At 46.4% G+C, this 13828-nt stretch overlaps 1 protein-coding gene across 2 annotated transcripts in view; it reads right to left on the bottom strand.

Annotated features, from left to right (window-relative positions):
* Positions 1-213: 213 nt before the first annotated feature.
* pacs1 (phosphofurin acidic cluster sorting protein 1) overlaps positions 214-13828 on the bottom strand; it is a 37190-nt gene continuing 23575 nt past the window's right edge. Inside the window, exons 5-24 of one of the 2 annotated variants that reach the window (XM_079295202.1) lie at positions 13159-13303; positions 12954-13045; positions 11997-12074; positions 10615-10674; positions 9766-9926; positions 9100-9193; positions 8111-8194; positions 7643-7764; positions 7303-7438; positions 6855-6959; positions 6644-6750; positions 5798-5952; positions 5445-5555; positions 5244-5346; positions 5122-5164; positions 4986-5028; positions 4748-4889; positions 4389-4627; positions 4154-4273; positions 214-3996 (exon numbers count right to left, since the gene is read on the bottom strand). In XM_079295202.1, the coding sequence (XP_079151328.1) occupies positions 3878-3996; positions 4154-4273; positions 4389-4627; positions 4748-4889; positions 4986-5028; positions 5122-5164; positions 5244-5346; positions 5445-5555; positions 5798-5952; positions 6644-6750; positions 6855-6959; positions 7303-7438; positions 7643-7764; positions 8111-8194; positions 9100-9193; positions 9766-9926; positions 10615-10674; positions 11997-12074; positions 12954-13045; positions 13159-13303 (2259 nt within the window). In that variant the 3' untranslated portion in view covers positions 214-3877. The remainder of the gene's footprint in view (positions 3997-4153; positions 4274-4388; positions 4628-4747; positions 4890-4985; positions 5029-5121; positions 5165-5243; positions 5347-5444; positions 5556-5797; positions 5953-6643; positions 6751-6854; positions 6960-7302; positions 7439-7642; positions 7765-8110; positions 8195-9099; positions 9194-9765; positions 9927-10614; positions 10675-11996; positions 12075-12953; positions 13046-13158; positions 13304-13828) is intronic. The other variant, XM_079295203.1, reaches the window with a different exon arrangement.

Here is a 13828-nt window from a genome sequence, read left to right as displayed (position 1 = left end):
TACATTTTGGTATCACTATTTGGTGGAATAAACTATGTATTCTCCTTGATAACCAGTTTGTTCCATGACTTTTTTTTGGTCATTTTTATTTGGAAAACACTCGTTAAATTAGTGTTTTAAATTGCAATCATACCACCATTCATAGTAAGTATATAGAAGCTATATAAGCTACAAAACATGTTTATTGATAAAAAAAAATACAAGAGACGGAGCTACAAATCAGGAATATTTTTATTTAAAAAAAAACAAATGAAACAATGAACACTTTTCATCCCACATCTGTTTGATTGACAAACGTAATCATGAAAAAGCAGTACTATACAAAACACGTCAAATTAAGAAAACCAGAACTAGAATACAATATAACAAGTACTATCTGATATGTACACGCATTATAGTTTGTTATAGTTATCGTTATAGGCAAAAGGCAAACAAGCTGAAGAAACAATGGCGTGTGCAAAATACTCTCCATAAAGTCCACAAGCTGAGGACGCCCTGCGCGGAGCAGAGGTCTATCACAGCGATCACAGGCAACATGTACAAGCTGTTAGTGAAGGGGGACAACATCGCTTCACGTGACTTTAGAAAGCTAAGCTCGTGGAAGCCTGGTGAAGAAGACTCTCTTCGTCAGAGGTATATCTGAGGAAGGTGGAGAGAAAAGACACTGCTGATCGCTGAAAGGAGATTATTGATGGACCAAACAGCTCCTGATCTCTAATCGAGGACAGAGGAACCATCGCCACACCGTCACAAGCACGGGAACAGAGGTACAGGTGAAAACACTCCGGAAACAAGTTCAACACACAACCAGAGACTTTAGGAAAACGTGTAAACTGGAAGAGAGACGGGAAAGACGGCTGATAAAAGGTGAAGTGGTGACGGTGAAGTTCCTCCAACACATTGAAATGATGACTTCAGAACAAGGATCACTTTGTTGTTGAGTTTGTAGTATCAGCAACCCCTCAACCCACACATCTATCTGAATATAATCTACACTTCTGATATTTTTGGCAGTGATATTGTTTGTAATGCCTCTTTCACATCATAGCAATAATTTAACGTTACTACAAGGCAAAGAGCTTTTTATTTTATTGACTAGAAGTAGTCTCTAACGGCAGATACATCCATTTTTTCAAATTTAAAAACACGGTACCTTTTACAATAAAGCCTTATTTAAAAAGGCTTTCCGAGTTGTCACTAATGACTTCATTGAAAGGTTAAAACACATCAGCAGGAAGCGATCACAATGCATAAAATGACCGCTAAATTTCAACCTGAAACCGGATTATTTGTTTTCTTTGGCCACTTGGGGGAGCAGAAACAAACAGGATTGACATATATTGTCCTTTTATTATCGGTAAACAATTTGGAAAACTATCGCTCATTAGGATTTGTGTTTCAGATCAATATTCACTCATTGTAGCTCAGTTTGAGTCTCCACCAACTCCTGAGAGAAGTGCAGCTTTAAGAACCATTTTGTTTTATATTGATATACTAACCAAAGGAATACTTGGCATTAGTGTCAAATTATGAACCCTTTCTAAGTACTTTGAAGTGGCACCAAGATGATTGTACTTTTTTAGTAAAGTTCCTTGGAACGTCTCCTTCCTAAAGTCTGCTTTAGGCCAAACAACACAAAATGATTATATATCGTAGCGACACGTCTAACTGTGCCTCAAAATGTAAACTAAATTCAATACATTCAGACATTTGGAAGAACTTCTAATCGACATCAAACCGAGCGCTTGTTCAGCGGTGACGGACGAGCTGTGGACCAAACCCTTCAGTGTGAAACCTTCAGTGTAACAGGCGAACAGTGAGCCGAGTCGTAACACAACTGCCGTTTAGACAGAAAAAATAAAAATAAAAGCCCAATAAAGACAACACTATTTCAAAAATAAAAGCTTGTTTTCTAATACTTTACTGGAGGTGGAGATGTGTTACGATGTAGGCGACACAAGGCAGCTTCAGAACAGCTGCTATGAACCACTGCAGATCATTTCATTGGATTTGCATTAAAAGTAGAATTTCAAGCTACTTGCTTCAATAAAACTTTTATTTTGTTAATTTTGTTTGTTGTCGAAGTGTTTTAGCGGTGGAAAGAAAATCTGCATTCGCCTTGTGCCAGACTACAAAGTAAACGGGACGACCACTGCAGCTTGTGCAGCCGTAATCTGATAATCAATGATATTGATAACGACCACGTCATCAACACACAGTGTCAACACATCTCTCTCACACACACACACACACACACACACACACGCACCATTTGCATGCCCTCTCTCGCATGGTAGAAAAAGTATTCCTCCTATTTAGTGATTTTTTTTGTTTTCAAAGTTTCTGAGACCACATTACATTGATTTCACCACACACACACACACACACACACACACACACACACACACACACACACACACACACACACACACACACACACACACACACACACACACACACACACACACACACACACACACACACACACACACACACACACACAGTTGTTGTTACCAGTTACTGTACACTCACTAGTCACCTCACGACACCCTAGAGAAAGCATGGAGCGGACTTGTGCCAAATTGACTGACGTCAACCAAAACACTTCATTTTCTGAATGAAAATGCTTAAAAAACAATTATTTTTTTGACGAGGTCGGCTGTTTTCAATGCAGAGAAAGATGCCGGTCTGTAGCCAATAAAGAACGGGTTATTAGTGGGGGAACTGGATAACAACATTGTGCTTTATTGCTCGGTGTTTGAATCCCATCTTTGCAGTGCAGATCCAGCAAAGTCTAGCCACCATATTCACATCAACGCTGCCAAGTTGTAGACTAAATATGCATATCGTGGTTTAAGCTTGCGGTTGCATATTTGCTTGGGTTATTCATATTATTACCAGCTGGACTCTCTGCAAACACCCAGATGTGTCTTTGTAAGGCATAGCAAATAAGAAGATACAGAACACTGCATGTCACAGTAGCCCCGGCACTGCAATCCTGGAACTCGTCACAGAAATGAACACTATGCGTCACACAACAGCGTTAACGGGAAGGCGTTACTATTCTTCACAAGAGCACAATTTAAAAAACGACACTTCCCTTTAATATATTTTCTTTCTTTTGTTTTGAAAAGAATCGTTTGGCATTAGACATCCAAATGACTGGTTTTGGGACAGAGAAAATATTTTAAATCATATGGAAGCCCTAGAAATAAAACCTAAAACAACCTGTGTTGTTGATGTGTGGAGCAGAAAATCATCACATGCTTTTATTTGACTGCGTATTGTGACTTTTCTCTGTTTCACCGGCTCATGCAGACACTGAAGCCCTGTGTGCGTTACTTATTTGTATTTTGAGTTACCGTTGTCTGGCACACGAGTGGTGTATCTGTAAGTCCGGAGCGTACGCGCGGGGGGGGGGGGGGGGGGGGGGGGGTCAGGTCTCGAGGTGGGCGGGACCTCGGAGGGGTCGAGGGTCAGACTTAAGGGCTTGAAAACCGGTGAGTCGTTGCATGCTATTGCATTCCTTAGAACGGAAACGTAAATGGCAGTTAGCTAATAAACTTGTGCTGTGGGCCCCTTGTAAACACACACACACACACACACACACTGTACATTCACGTGTGCATGCACACTCGTCACACACACTAAAAGGGGCATTAAAGTGACTAGTAACAACACCACCCTCCTCCTCCTCCTCCTCTCCAAAGAGAAACAAGACGACTGTAGCCTGAATGAAACTAAAGAAAGAAAGAAAGTCCAGCCCCCCCGACGTCTCCCCTCACATCTGCAGGTGCTGTGAGGCGGAGGTCTTAACGGGATCGGGGGGGAGTCGATGGTCCAGTCGGGGGTCAGAGGAGTCGGCTGGCGCTCACCCCTAGGAGGGCGGCTTGCTGTAGCCGTAGAGTCCGACAGGCAGGTACTTGACGTGAGTGGGCCACTGGGCGGCCAGCTGGAAGAACTTCACCTCGTTCCACTCCACGCCGTCGATGGACACTGGAAGGAAACGGAAGCAACGCACTTAAAAACATCAGCTGGACAACAGACTAATGAAATAAAAGTAATACAAGAAGAGAAAAACCACTACAGTGCCACGCAAAAACAAAGCTTTAAGGACATGGAGGTACGGGACCGTCCTGATCCTCCAGGTCACCTTTCAGGATGGTCTGTTGCTGCTTGGCAGAGCAGATGAGTCGGCTGATGCCCTCAATGACCTGGCTCTTGGAGTCTACATCCTTCTCCTTTGGCTTCTTCCCCAGGAAGATGGTGGGAACTGAAGAGAGGCAGGGAGAGGGATTGTTTTGTGTGTGTTCACATGATCACGTGCTTGGACCTAAACCATTCCTCTAACATCTCCCATCTGATGATTTCCACTCTTTCAGCCTCACCTTTCTTGTTCTTCTCCTTGGTGACCACGGTCATGGCCATGGTGCTGACCTGGGCCTGTGGCTCGCTGCTGCCCTCTCCTGGTAGCCGGCTGACCTGCAGCGAGCGGAAGGCGCTCTTCAGCGTGTTCTTGCCGCCCGTGTCGCGCCGCTCGCCCTCCCGCCGCTTCTCAGCCAGCGAGGCCAGCCAGTAGTCGACCTGCAGGCCGATGGCGTCCACGCCGTGAGACATGCTGGGACTCCTGTGGACAGAAACCACAGTCTCCATTTCTTCTTCCGTCTTGAGTAGGCAGGCTGGCTCTCTGCTCAGTAGCATCAACATCTTAGACAGGAAGAGAACGAAGGGAGGAAGCGAGTCTTACCCTTGTACCGTCAGGACGCTGCCCATGGAGGGGGAGGAGGGAGGCGTGGCTGCCTCTTTAATCATCCCCGTGGGGGAGCCGTGGGAGGGGGGAGACGTGGAGGGGACAGCCAAGCTCACCGCCACGCCCTCTTCGCTGTCTCCTTAAAATAAAACACAAAACGAAAATGAACATTATCGCATCGGCAGCAGCAACAATGAGTTTGTGGCAACCGTCCAAACTGTTTGCAAACACTCACCTGTTGGAGAAGGACCAGAGTCGATAAGACCAACCTTCACCACCTGGAAAAACAAGCACAATATGGAAATGATCATCAATAATCTATCATTTTAGACTTTTATTGGTAGCCTACTGCAACAGGAGTCAAATCATACCCCTATGAACGGAATGAACTTCTGGTAGGAGTCTTCATCTCGCCTGAGCGGGACAGAAAGAGCAGCGATCAGAGTAAACACACACAGAGTAACTTGTGTGTTTAAGTGGCGTCTGTACTCACGTCCTGTGTTTGCAGGTGAGCATGGCCTCGGCGATGGGCAGCTGGTGCGTGACCGTGGCTCCGCTGATGTACTGGGAGATTCTTGCCGCGACATCCAACTGATCTGGAGGCGACGGGGGAGGGGAAACAAATGAGTGCGTTTGTGTCAGCCGTTGAGGCTGCATGTGTTTATCTGAAGCGACGGGGGAGGGGGGGTGGTACCTGTCTGCGGCGGCTCGGAGCGGCTGAACACGTCTCTCCACGCCCCGTCCAGGAAGGAGGAGCTGTAGCGGTTATCGAGGGCGCCGAGGTGCTTGGCCACCGGGTGGGAGCCTGATGAAGAGGACGGAGGGAAGGAAAGAGGAAGGAGTTGAGCAACAACAAAAAAGAGACATAGTCAGCTCTTTATGAGGTGTAACTGTAGCGCCACAGTGCACCTCTCAAGATACCAGTGACTGTGTAATGGATGTCTGGAAAATAAAAAGAACAGTAGGTTTGGCACTCCCCAGACGGATTCCCCCGCAAAGTGATAAAAACCTCGCTGCAGCATGACTCTGCAGGAGAGACCCTCTTACCCAGAGGCACAACCAGGAAGCGCATGTGGTTGAGCCAGTCGGACGTTTTGTTGGCGAGCTGAGTGACAAAGAACTGCAGGATGGCTCCGAGGTAACTCTGGCTGCCCACCGCCGCCACCTTCACCGCTCTGGGCATGGACGAGTTACAGTTACAGCTGCAGGCAGAGAGAGAGAGGGGGGGGGGGGGGGTTATCAGTGCTGCGTTGAAGGTAGATCCACCACACTGTCACATCCATCAAATGCATATATATACACACATGTATGACATCATAGAATCCCTCAGGGGGTAACAACTGACACAACTGACAGCTAGACGTCAAAACAGAGGTACTTATACTGCATCGCTTCATCTAAACATCCTTACATTTGAGATGCTGGTAAAGCGTTTCGTGTTTTTTCTTGATAAGAGTTCCAGGTTTTCTGACTGATCATGAAAAACACACTTTTCTGTATACGACCCAAAACAAATGGAGCCTCTGACATGAATGTATTTGTATCCCCTATTTCCCTTTAGATGCTTCGGTGAAGTCCACTGCAAGTAAACTAAACATCGTGAGAGAGAGAGAGAGAGGGTGACGGGATGAGAGAGACAAAACAGGGATAGGAGGAGAAAAAGGGAAGATATAAGGGAGATATAAAAAGCATTGTTTTGGCATAAAGCGAAGTGATAGATAAGGGCAACGACGAGGAGGAGGGAGAGAAATAAGGCTTTACAGAAGAAGAAAAAACAAATGAGTCATCCTGAAAACCAAAGGAGGCTATAACTCAGATTGTGTGTGTGTGTGTGTGTGTGTGTGTGTGTGTGTGTGTGTGTGTGTGTGTGTGAGAGAGTCACAAAAGACTCACAACTTCTGGATGCGGGTGAGTACAGCCGACAGCACCGCCTGGATTTCAGCCGACGAACACGTGCAGACCACCGGATGTCTCTGCACCTGCAGCTGCTCTGCGACGTACTGCAACACGAAAAGTGAAGCGTGCACGATGAAAAGAGAAAAACGCCCACCAGATGTCGTTGGAGAAATGCTTCTCTCACACACACACACACACACACACTCACCTGCCCCTGCCAGTCGCTGACGTTGACCAAGATGAGGCTCTCAGGCAGCGCAGACTCCGACAACAAAATCTGGTTCAGCTGGTCGTACACAACCTTCCTCAGGAGCTACACACACACACACACACACACACACACACACACACACGCTCAGTACATAACCCCCCCTACAGCAACACATTTACTCTTCAGATGACTCATCAGCGCATACATAATTCATCTCTGAGCTCCAGGCGAGTCATAGATTGTCAGGATGCATTTGTGTTCTTTACTTTGGGAAAAGACCAGAAGGGAGCGAGTAGAAGAGGCCACAGAACAAAGGCAGCTGTTTTTCTTCATTTGTTCATTTAAAGTGTGAATCCCTTCACTGCAACATGAGGATTTATGTCAGCGTGCGAGGCTGAAATGGAGCCGCAGCTTGTGATGCGATCCTAAAAGGACGCTCACTCACCGGCGTGCTGTGGCCCAGCTCCGGGGATCTCTCCGAGTCTGAGCTGTTGGTGCGCTCGCTCAAAGGTTTGGACAGCTGTCGCTCCTTCATGGGGGTGCTGTTGCGCTTCTGTCTGGGCGTGTGGCCTCCGTCCAACCTGGGGGGGGGGGCAAAGGAACATCACGTATCTCCTAAATATCCAGTGTTGGATGCAGAGAGGAGGCGACGCAGTAATTACATCTTCTGAGATGCTCACTGTGTTGGATTCATTCGCTACCTCTACTAAAACACGACAATATTAAGTTTGAACAAAACAGTCGGTGTGTTTTGTTTTTTATTGTGATTTGGGGTGTTTCGTTACCTTGGCGAAGGAATGGCCTGGATTTCACTTTTGCTGCTCTTCATGGGTGTACGTGGTTTCTCTGCCACGGACACCGTGATGCAGGGGCCCACCTCAGCAAACAGCTCCTGATCTGTTAGCTCCTACAGACACACACACACACACACACACACACACACACACACACAAACAATGACAGAGCGCCAATGTCATAAAAAAGGAGATACAGGCAATCCTAAAGCCATCTTCTCCGACACGTCCTCCCTTTTTTTTTTGTTCCTCCCGTTTCCTCTGTTCTCTCCGAGTCTCTCAATCTGTCTCACTTACAGGACAGATGGTAGCTAATCCCCCCTCGTGCTGATATCAACAAAGATCCCGGCACACCATTAATTCCATCTCCCTCACACACACACACACACACACACACACACACACACACACACACACACACACACACACACACACACACACACACTATAAGAGCCGTACCAGTGTGTCGGTCTCAGACAGGGCCTCCTCCAGGTTGCGGCTGCGGGACAGTTTCATCTTCTCCAGAGGAGGCTGCTCCCCCTGCTGGTGAGACGAGGAAGCGGCAGTCAGTCTACGAGGCTTAATGACACTCCGGAGTCAGTAAATAAAACTGGAACAACATAGTTCATTATGCAGCAACAGGAAGGAATAAACATCCCAACATAACAATCCAACGCAGCAGCTGCGATGCCCGAAAGACGTTTGTTTTTCTCTGCTTCTTTATGCAGAGTTTCATTAGCACGCGGAGCATTAACAGACATAAAAAGCAGACTTTTAAGGAAGTGTCACAACAGCAAAAGGCTGACTTCAGTGTTTCCATGAAAGGAGGAACTGCAGCCGAAAACATCCAGTGAAATCCATTCAAACACTTTTTATTGAGCAGATGGCAGCCGTCAAAGAGCTGCTGGGTTTCTGCTCCATTCAGGAAACGTTTCTGACATTTTTGTATATTTGCACAGTTGCCTCCCTGCTGGGCCGTTTTCACTGGCTTCAGAGTCGGGATGTTTACCTCGTCGATGCGGAGTGGCACGCTGTTCCTCGGAGCTTATGCCGCTTCAATTCGTGGTGTATTGTTACGCGACTATTCTGTGACTGTGTGCTATTTAGTGCCGCGTGTAAACAGTGAGTGTGAAATGAATCACTGGGAGAGGACTTAGTGAATAAAGCTCACTGTGTGCTTGTTATGACAACATTCACGATAAGTGTAAATGAACTCTCAACTGTCACGATGTAAAAAAAAAAGGTTGACCATAAATGCAATTTCGTTTTTCTGTCGGGTCCTTTCCGTTTAGCGGCTCCAGAGTTACCTGAAGACAAAGTGTTGCCTGAAGTCAGACGCTCACATTTACTCTCGTCAGCTCCGACGAGACGGAGGAAAACCAAACAAACAGTCACAGGAGTGACGTCCCTGCTGATGCTGCTGATGCCGCTGCTCCTCGGCTACTCACCGGGCTGAAGGTGTCTCGACCCAAACTGCCTTTGCTGTTCAGGCTGCCGATCTCCGTCTGGGAGCTGGACTGAGACATTCCTTCAAAGAACGGCCTGAAACACAAGAAAACTGTCTTTTGTTTGGGGGCTTTTTTATAGATGACATTTTGACTCGTATCACATTTATTTATATTGCTCCTTTTGCTTTGCAGGCTTCATAGCACTACATTGTGCTGACACCATCAAATAGTGCTATTTTGAGCGCTTTATTATATTTTGAGCAGAGTTCAAAAAGAAAGGACTAAAAACAAGTTTGAAGAGTAATTTAAAAAATGGTTTGTCTGCTACTCTTCGGTTCTGTTATTGACATCCTAAGAATAAGCCTTTCTGGGGGTCATAACAAAGAGTTTTTATAGTTTTGACTCATTCAGAGGCTCAGACTTAAAGTAATGAAAACCCCAGCTGTGACACAACAGTGATTACTGGGCATTAAATGTGTTTTTATCCAACATATTTTAGGTTTTGGTTACATTTGCATGGATTCAAAGTTAACTGACCCCATTCTGGTTCATGTAAGCCTCAAATAAACTTCAATCCATGACTGATGTTGGCAGTTTTCCCCAACAGAGGGCGCTCTGAAATGTCAATGGAGAGTATTCTGTAGGTGTGTGACTTAGTGACGCTACCGTAGCTTAGGTTTGGGTGTGCTGAGGATGCTGTCGGTCTCCTCCATCTCCGGCCCGCTGTCGCTGGGGTTGTACATCTCCAGACTGTCGTAGAGCTCGTCCAGGTCCTCCTCCACCTCCTGGATCTGCTCCCTGGACACGTGCTCCAGGCCAAAACCGACCTGGACGAGAACGCACGGGGACACGAGTGACTAAGACACGTCAAACCGTGACACCAAACATCCGGACGCATAAACTCTGAAGACCAATCACAGAGAGCTATTACAGATCCAGTACCAATGCTCTTTTTATATCGTTTGTGTAACCCTATACAACAGCATGATAGAAATCAAACAGACGTTTAAGAAGCTACAGGCAGAACAAAGGAAAGACGTGCCGGACAAATTAAACAAGACATTATTTGAGAGAATAAATGACAGCAAGAAACTGACAAATAAGGACAAAAAACACGTATATATCCACAAAAATAAAGGTTAAAAGAGACAAACAGAAGAAAAGCAGCCATGCTAGCACAAAACAATGTTAGGAGACGAGAGACACACACACACACACACACACACACACACACACTCACACACACACAGAGACTCAGATGCAGAAGTGTGAGCAGCGTCATGAAGCACAGTCAACACATTTCTGTGTTTAGTGTTTCAGCTGAACCTCAGTTGTTCTGCCACATCTCTCCCACACACCTCTCAAAGCCAAAACTGAAATACATGTCGACTTCACCTCTGAAGCAAATACACACACACACACACACACACACACACACACACACACACACACACGAACACACGCACACACACGCGGACGTGTGATATCAGGAGGGCAAAAGGCTGAAGCGCGTACCTCATCGGTGACTTTAAACCTTTTCAGCAAGGCCACAAACTTCTGCTTGATGTTGGGTTGCTGTGTAGAGCGAGAGAGAGAGAGAGGAGAACATGAGGAGACGGGATGCTCGTATGTGTGTGTGTGTGTGTGTGTGTGTGGGAGGGAGAGAGATTTAATGGACACACCACCACGTCATGTTTCTGCATGTCGCCCTCAGCAGAAGTGTTATCGATGCAGATGTTTCTGTGAATTGCATCCTGGGTTATTTAACTGGAATAGGCGCGAGCGTGCGTGTTTATCGAGGCTGTGAAGCCTCCCATCGCAGATGTTTACCTGAATGGGTTCAAAAGGCTGTTTATGTATTTAACAAAGAGATGTACAGCTTATTAAAAGAGACTGCTCGGGGGTTTCTTTGAAGTTTTCTTTTTGACTATTTTCAGCCCACACTTCTCTTTTTTGAACCTTTTTGAACCCTTCAATAACAGGCTGTTGTGGTCACTCGGGGGGAAACAAGTTGTGAGCACAACATCGGCATCGACCGTTGCAGCTGATATGGCGACCTCGTTGCTTATTTACACATCCGGCCGTTACGGAGCAACACCGTCATGGGGATGTAGATGTGTGTGTGTGTCTGCAAACTGCAGTACGGGGCAGAGGGGCTGCTGTAATGTCTTTTGAGTGTGTGCTTATGTTCAACATGTGTGTGTTATTCAACTCAAGCAGCGCAGAAATTATGGTTATTTTGTGTGTGCATGTGTGTGTGGATGTGTTGTCCACAGGCGGTGGTGTTGGGGAGCAGCAGTGACAATCTCACAGAGACCTCCATTAATAACCTGCTGACACAAACACCTGCTGCTGCTGTTGCTGCTGCTGCACACACACACACACACACACACACACACACACACACACACACACACACACACACACACACACACACACACACACACACACACACACACACACACACACACACACACACACACACACACACACACACACACACACACAGAAGGTAAATGTTATTGAGGGAGCTTGTGGACACTTGGTGCAATGTTTTTCTCCCGGAAAATTGGCCTGAATTACACGTACCGAGAATGAGAGGGAGAAAATGGATTTTTAGAAAAACCAATGAAAGGAGAATAAGGGAATGAGGGAGGAAAGAAGGGAGGGAGGGGGAGATGGAGGAGCAGAGGTTGAATGAGGTGAGGCAGGAGGCAGTTGAGGGCGAGGGTTGCGGAGTCCAGTCACATCAAATTTACTTTGAAAGGGCTTCTTTTCATGAAGTGGGCTCGCCGCAAATTGCTTTGCAGGCAAAACAAGTCGACCAGATAGAAAAACAGACAGATAGAGGGAGGAAGGGAGGGAGGAAGGGAGGGAGGGAGGGGTGAGTGTCTTACCCTGGTGATGGCAGCATTGGAAGGGAGCTTGCGCCTTGGTTTCTTCTTCCTCACCTCGTCTTCTTCGTCAAATAGATACTGAGAGAGAGAGAGCGAGAGAGAGCGAGAGCGAGAGCGAGAGCGAGAGCGAGAGCGAGAGCGAGAGAGAGGTTAACTCCGGGCTATTACAACTCTGGTTTTAAAGCATAAGACTGTCTACAAATCCCATTAAAAGGCCAAAAGCAACAATGAACTGATCGAACTAACAAGTACAGTGTGTGAGCCTCCATTGTTGCACTCGGTGTTCTTTGTAATCCAGTTCACTGTCCGGGTGCTCCTGATAAGCCTGAGTGCAAATCTATCATATTAATCCACAGCTTAAAATAGTCCCAAACAAATGCTCCATTTCCTCTTGTCAGACTCACGTTTGAGAGACTCTTCAGTGCCCAGCTGTTTCAAAAGAGTATTGAGCCTTTTAGAAACGAGTAGAAAGCAGGCAAACAGGCAGGTAGGGAAGATAAGGACCGAGGTATTCTTAGTGTTGACGATAAGAAAAACAGCAGCCTTATTTTTCTATTTGATAACGTTGTACTGCTGAGGTCTGGGATCATACAGCAAAGTCAAACAGGGCAAGAAACATGGGTGAGTGTGTTTGAATGTGTTTAAAACCCGTCTGTGACCGATCAGCATCTTTTTGAGCGGTTTTGACATCGTGGTCTCAAATCTCAGCAGTCGACTTGGTGAAAAAAAGATCCTAATTATAAAGCAGCTATAAAGCAGCTATCAAGCTGTCTTTATTACATGACGGGGTATTAAGATGTAACTTGAAAGGCTGATATTAAAGACATCTTAGGGAATTAGCGTAATATTTAAACCCAAAACGCCTGTTGAGGACAGATCCTATCTACGTCAGGCCGTACCTCTCAGGACATATCGAGGACAACAGTGACGCCATTGTTTACACTTCTCCAAACACACCTGTCCGTGAATGGGGTCGTCGCTGCCTTCCTGCTCCGACGAGTAGCTCTCTTCTTCCTCTTCGGAGTAGTTGTCGATGTCCGGAGAGCGATCTGGAGAGACGGAGGACATTTGAGGAGAGGGCACAGAGAGAGAGAGAGAGAGAGAGAGCGAGAGAGAGAGAGAGAGAGAGAGAGAGAGAGCGAGAGAGAGAGGACGTGCTCACCAGACATCTTTGCTTTGGGCCCCTCGTGGTCGATGGGCTGGCTGGACAGGGAGTAGACTCGGATCTCGGCGACGGGCACCGAGGCGTCCTTCAGCTGGCTGTGGAGCCCCAGGACCTGGGCCCCCTCGCTGGGGTGCTGCATCACCTGGACGTCAGGAAGACAGACAGACGTCGGAGTGAGCTGCAGTAAATCTGAGCTTTTTATCATTATTTATCAAGAATTCCTTCATCTTTTACAAAATGCACACAAGATGACCCGCGTGTTCTTCCCATGATGCTTTGGGGGACGCACAAAGTGATTTCACTTTGTGCGTCGCCCAAAGTTTTTGGCAAAATGTTGTTTTTCGGAGATTTGTTTTTTAATTTCAGAGTCAAATGAATGCAAAAGGCAGCCTGAGCTCTGAACGTGTCCCGTTGTGGTTTAAAATAACTCCAGTTTTTACATAAATGAGGAGCATCTGAATGCTGAAATATGAGCATGCAAATGCAAACAAGAGTCAGATGCATAAACTTCCACCAGAAATATTCTTATTTTACTCGTGGTGCTCCTGTACACACACACACACACACACACACACAGCAGGGATAATCACAAGACATGATTTAAAGAGAGTGATTTAAACAGCGAGGGAAGGAAACGAGGACGGACGCGAAGCAGATGTTGAGAGGA

The sequence above is a fragment of the Melanostigma gelatinosum genome (assembly GCF_949748355.1).
Source record: "Melanostigma gelatinosum genome assembly, chromosome: 23".
Lineage (NCBI taxonomy): Eukaryota > Metazoa > Chordata > Actinopteri > Perciformes > Zoarcidae > Melanostigma > Melanostigma gelatinosum.
The sequence above is the reverse complement of the archived record's forward strand: the minus strand, read 5'-3'. Positions and strand labels throughout refer to the sequence as shown.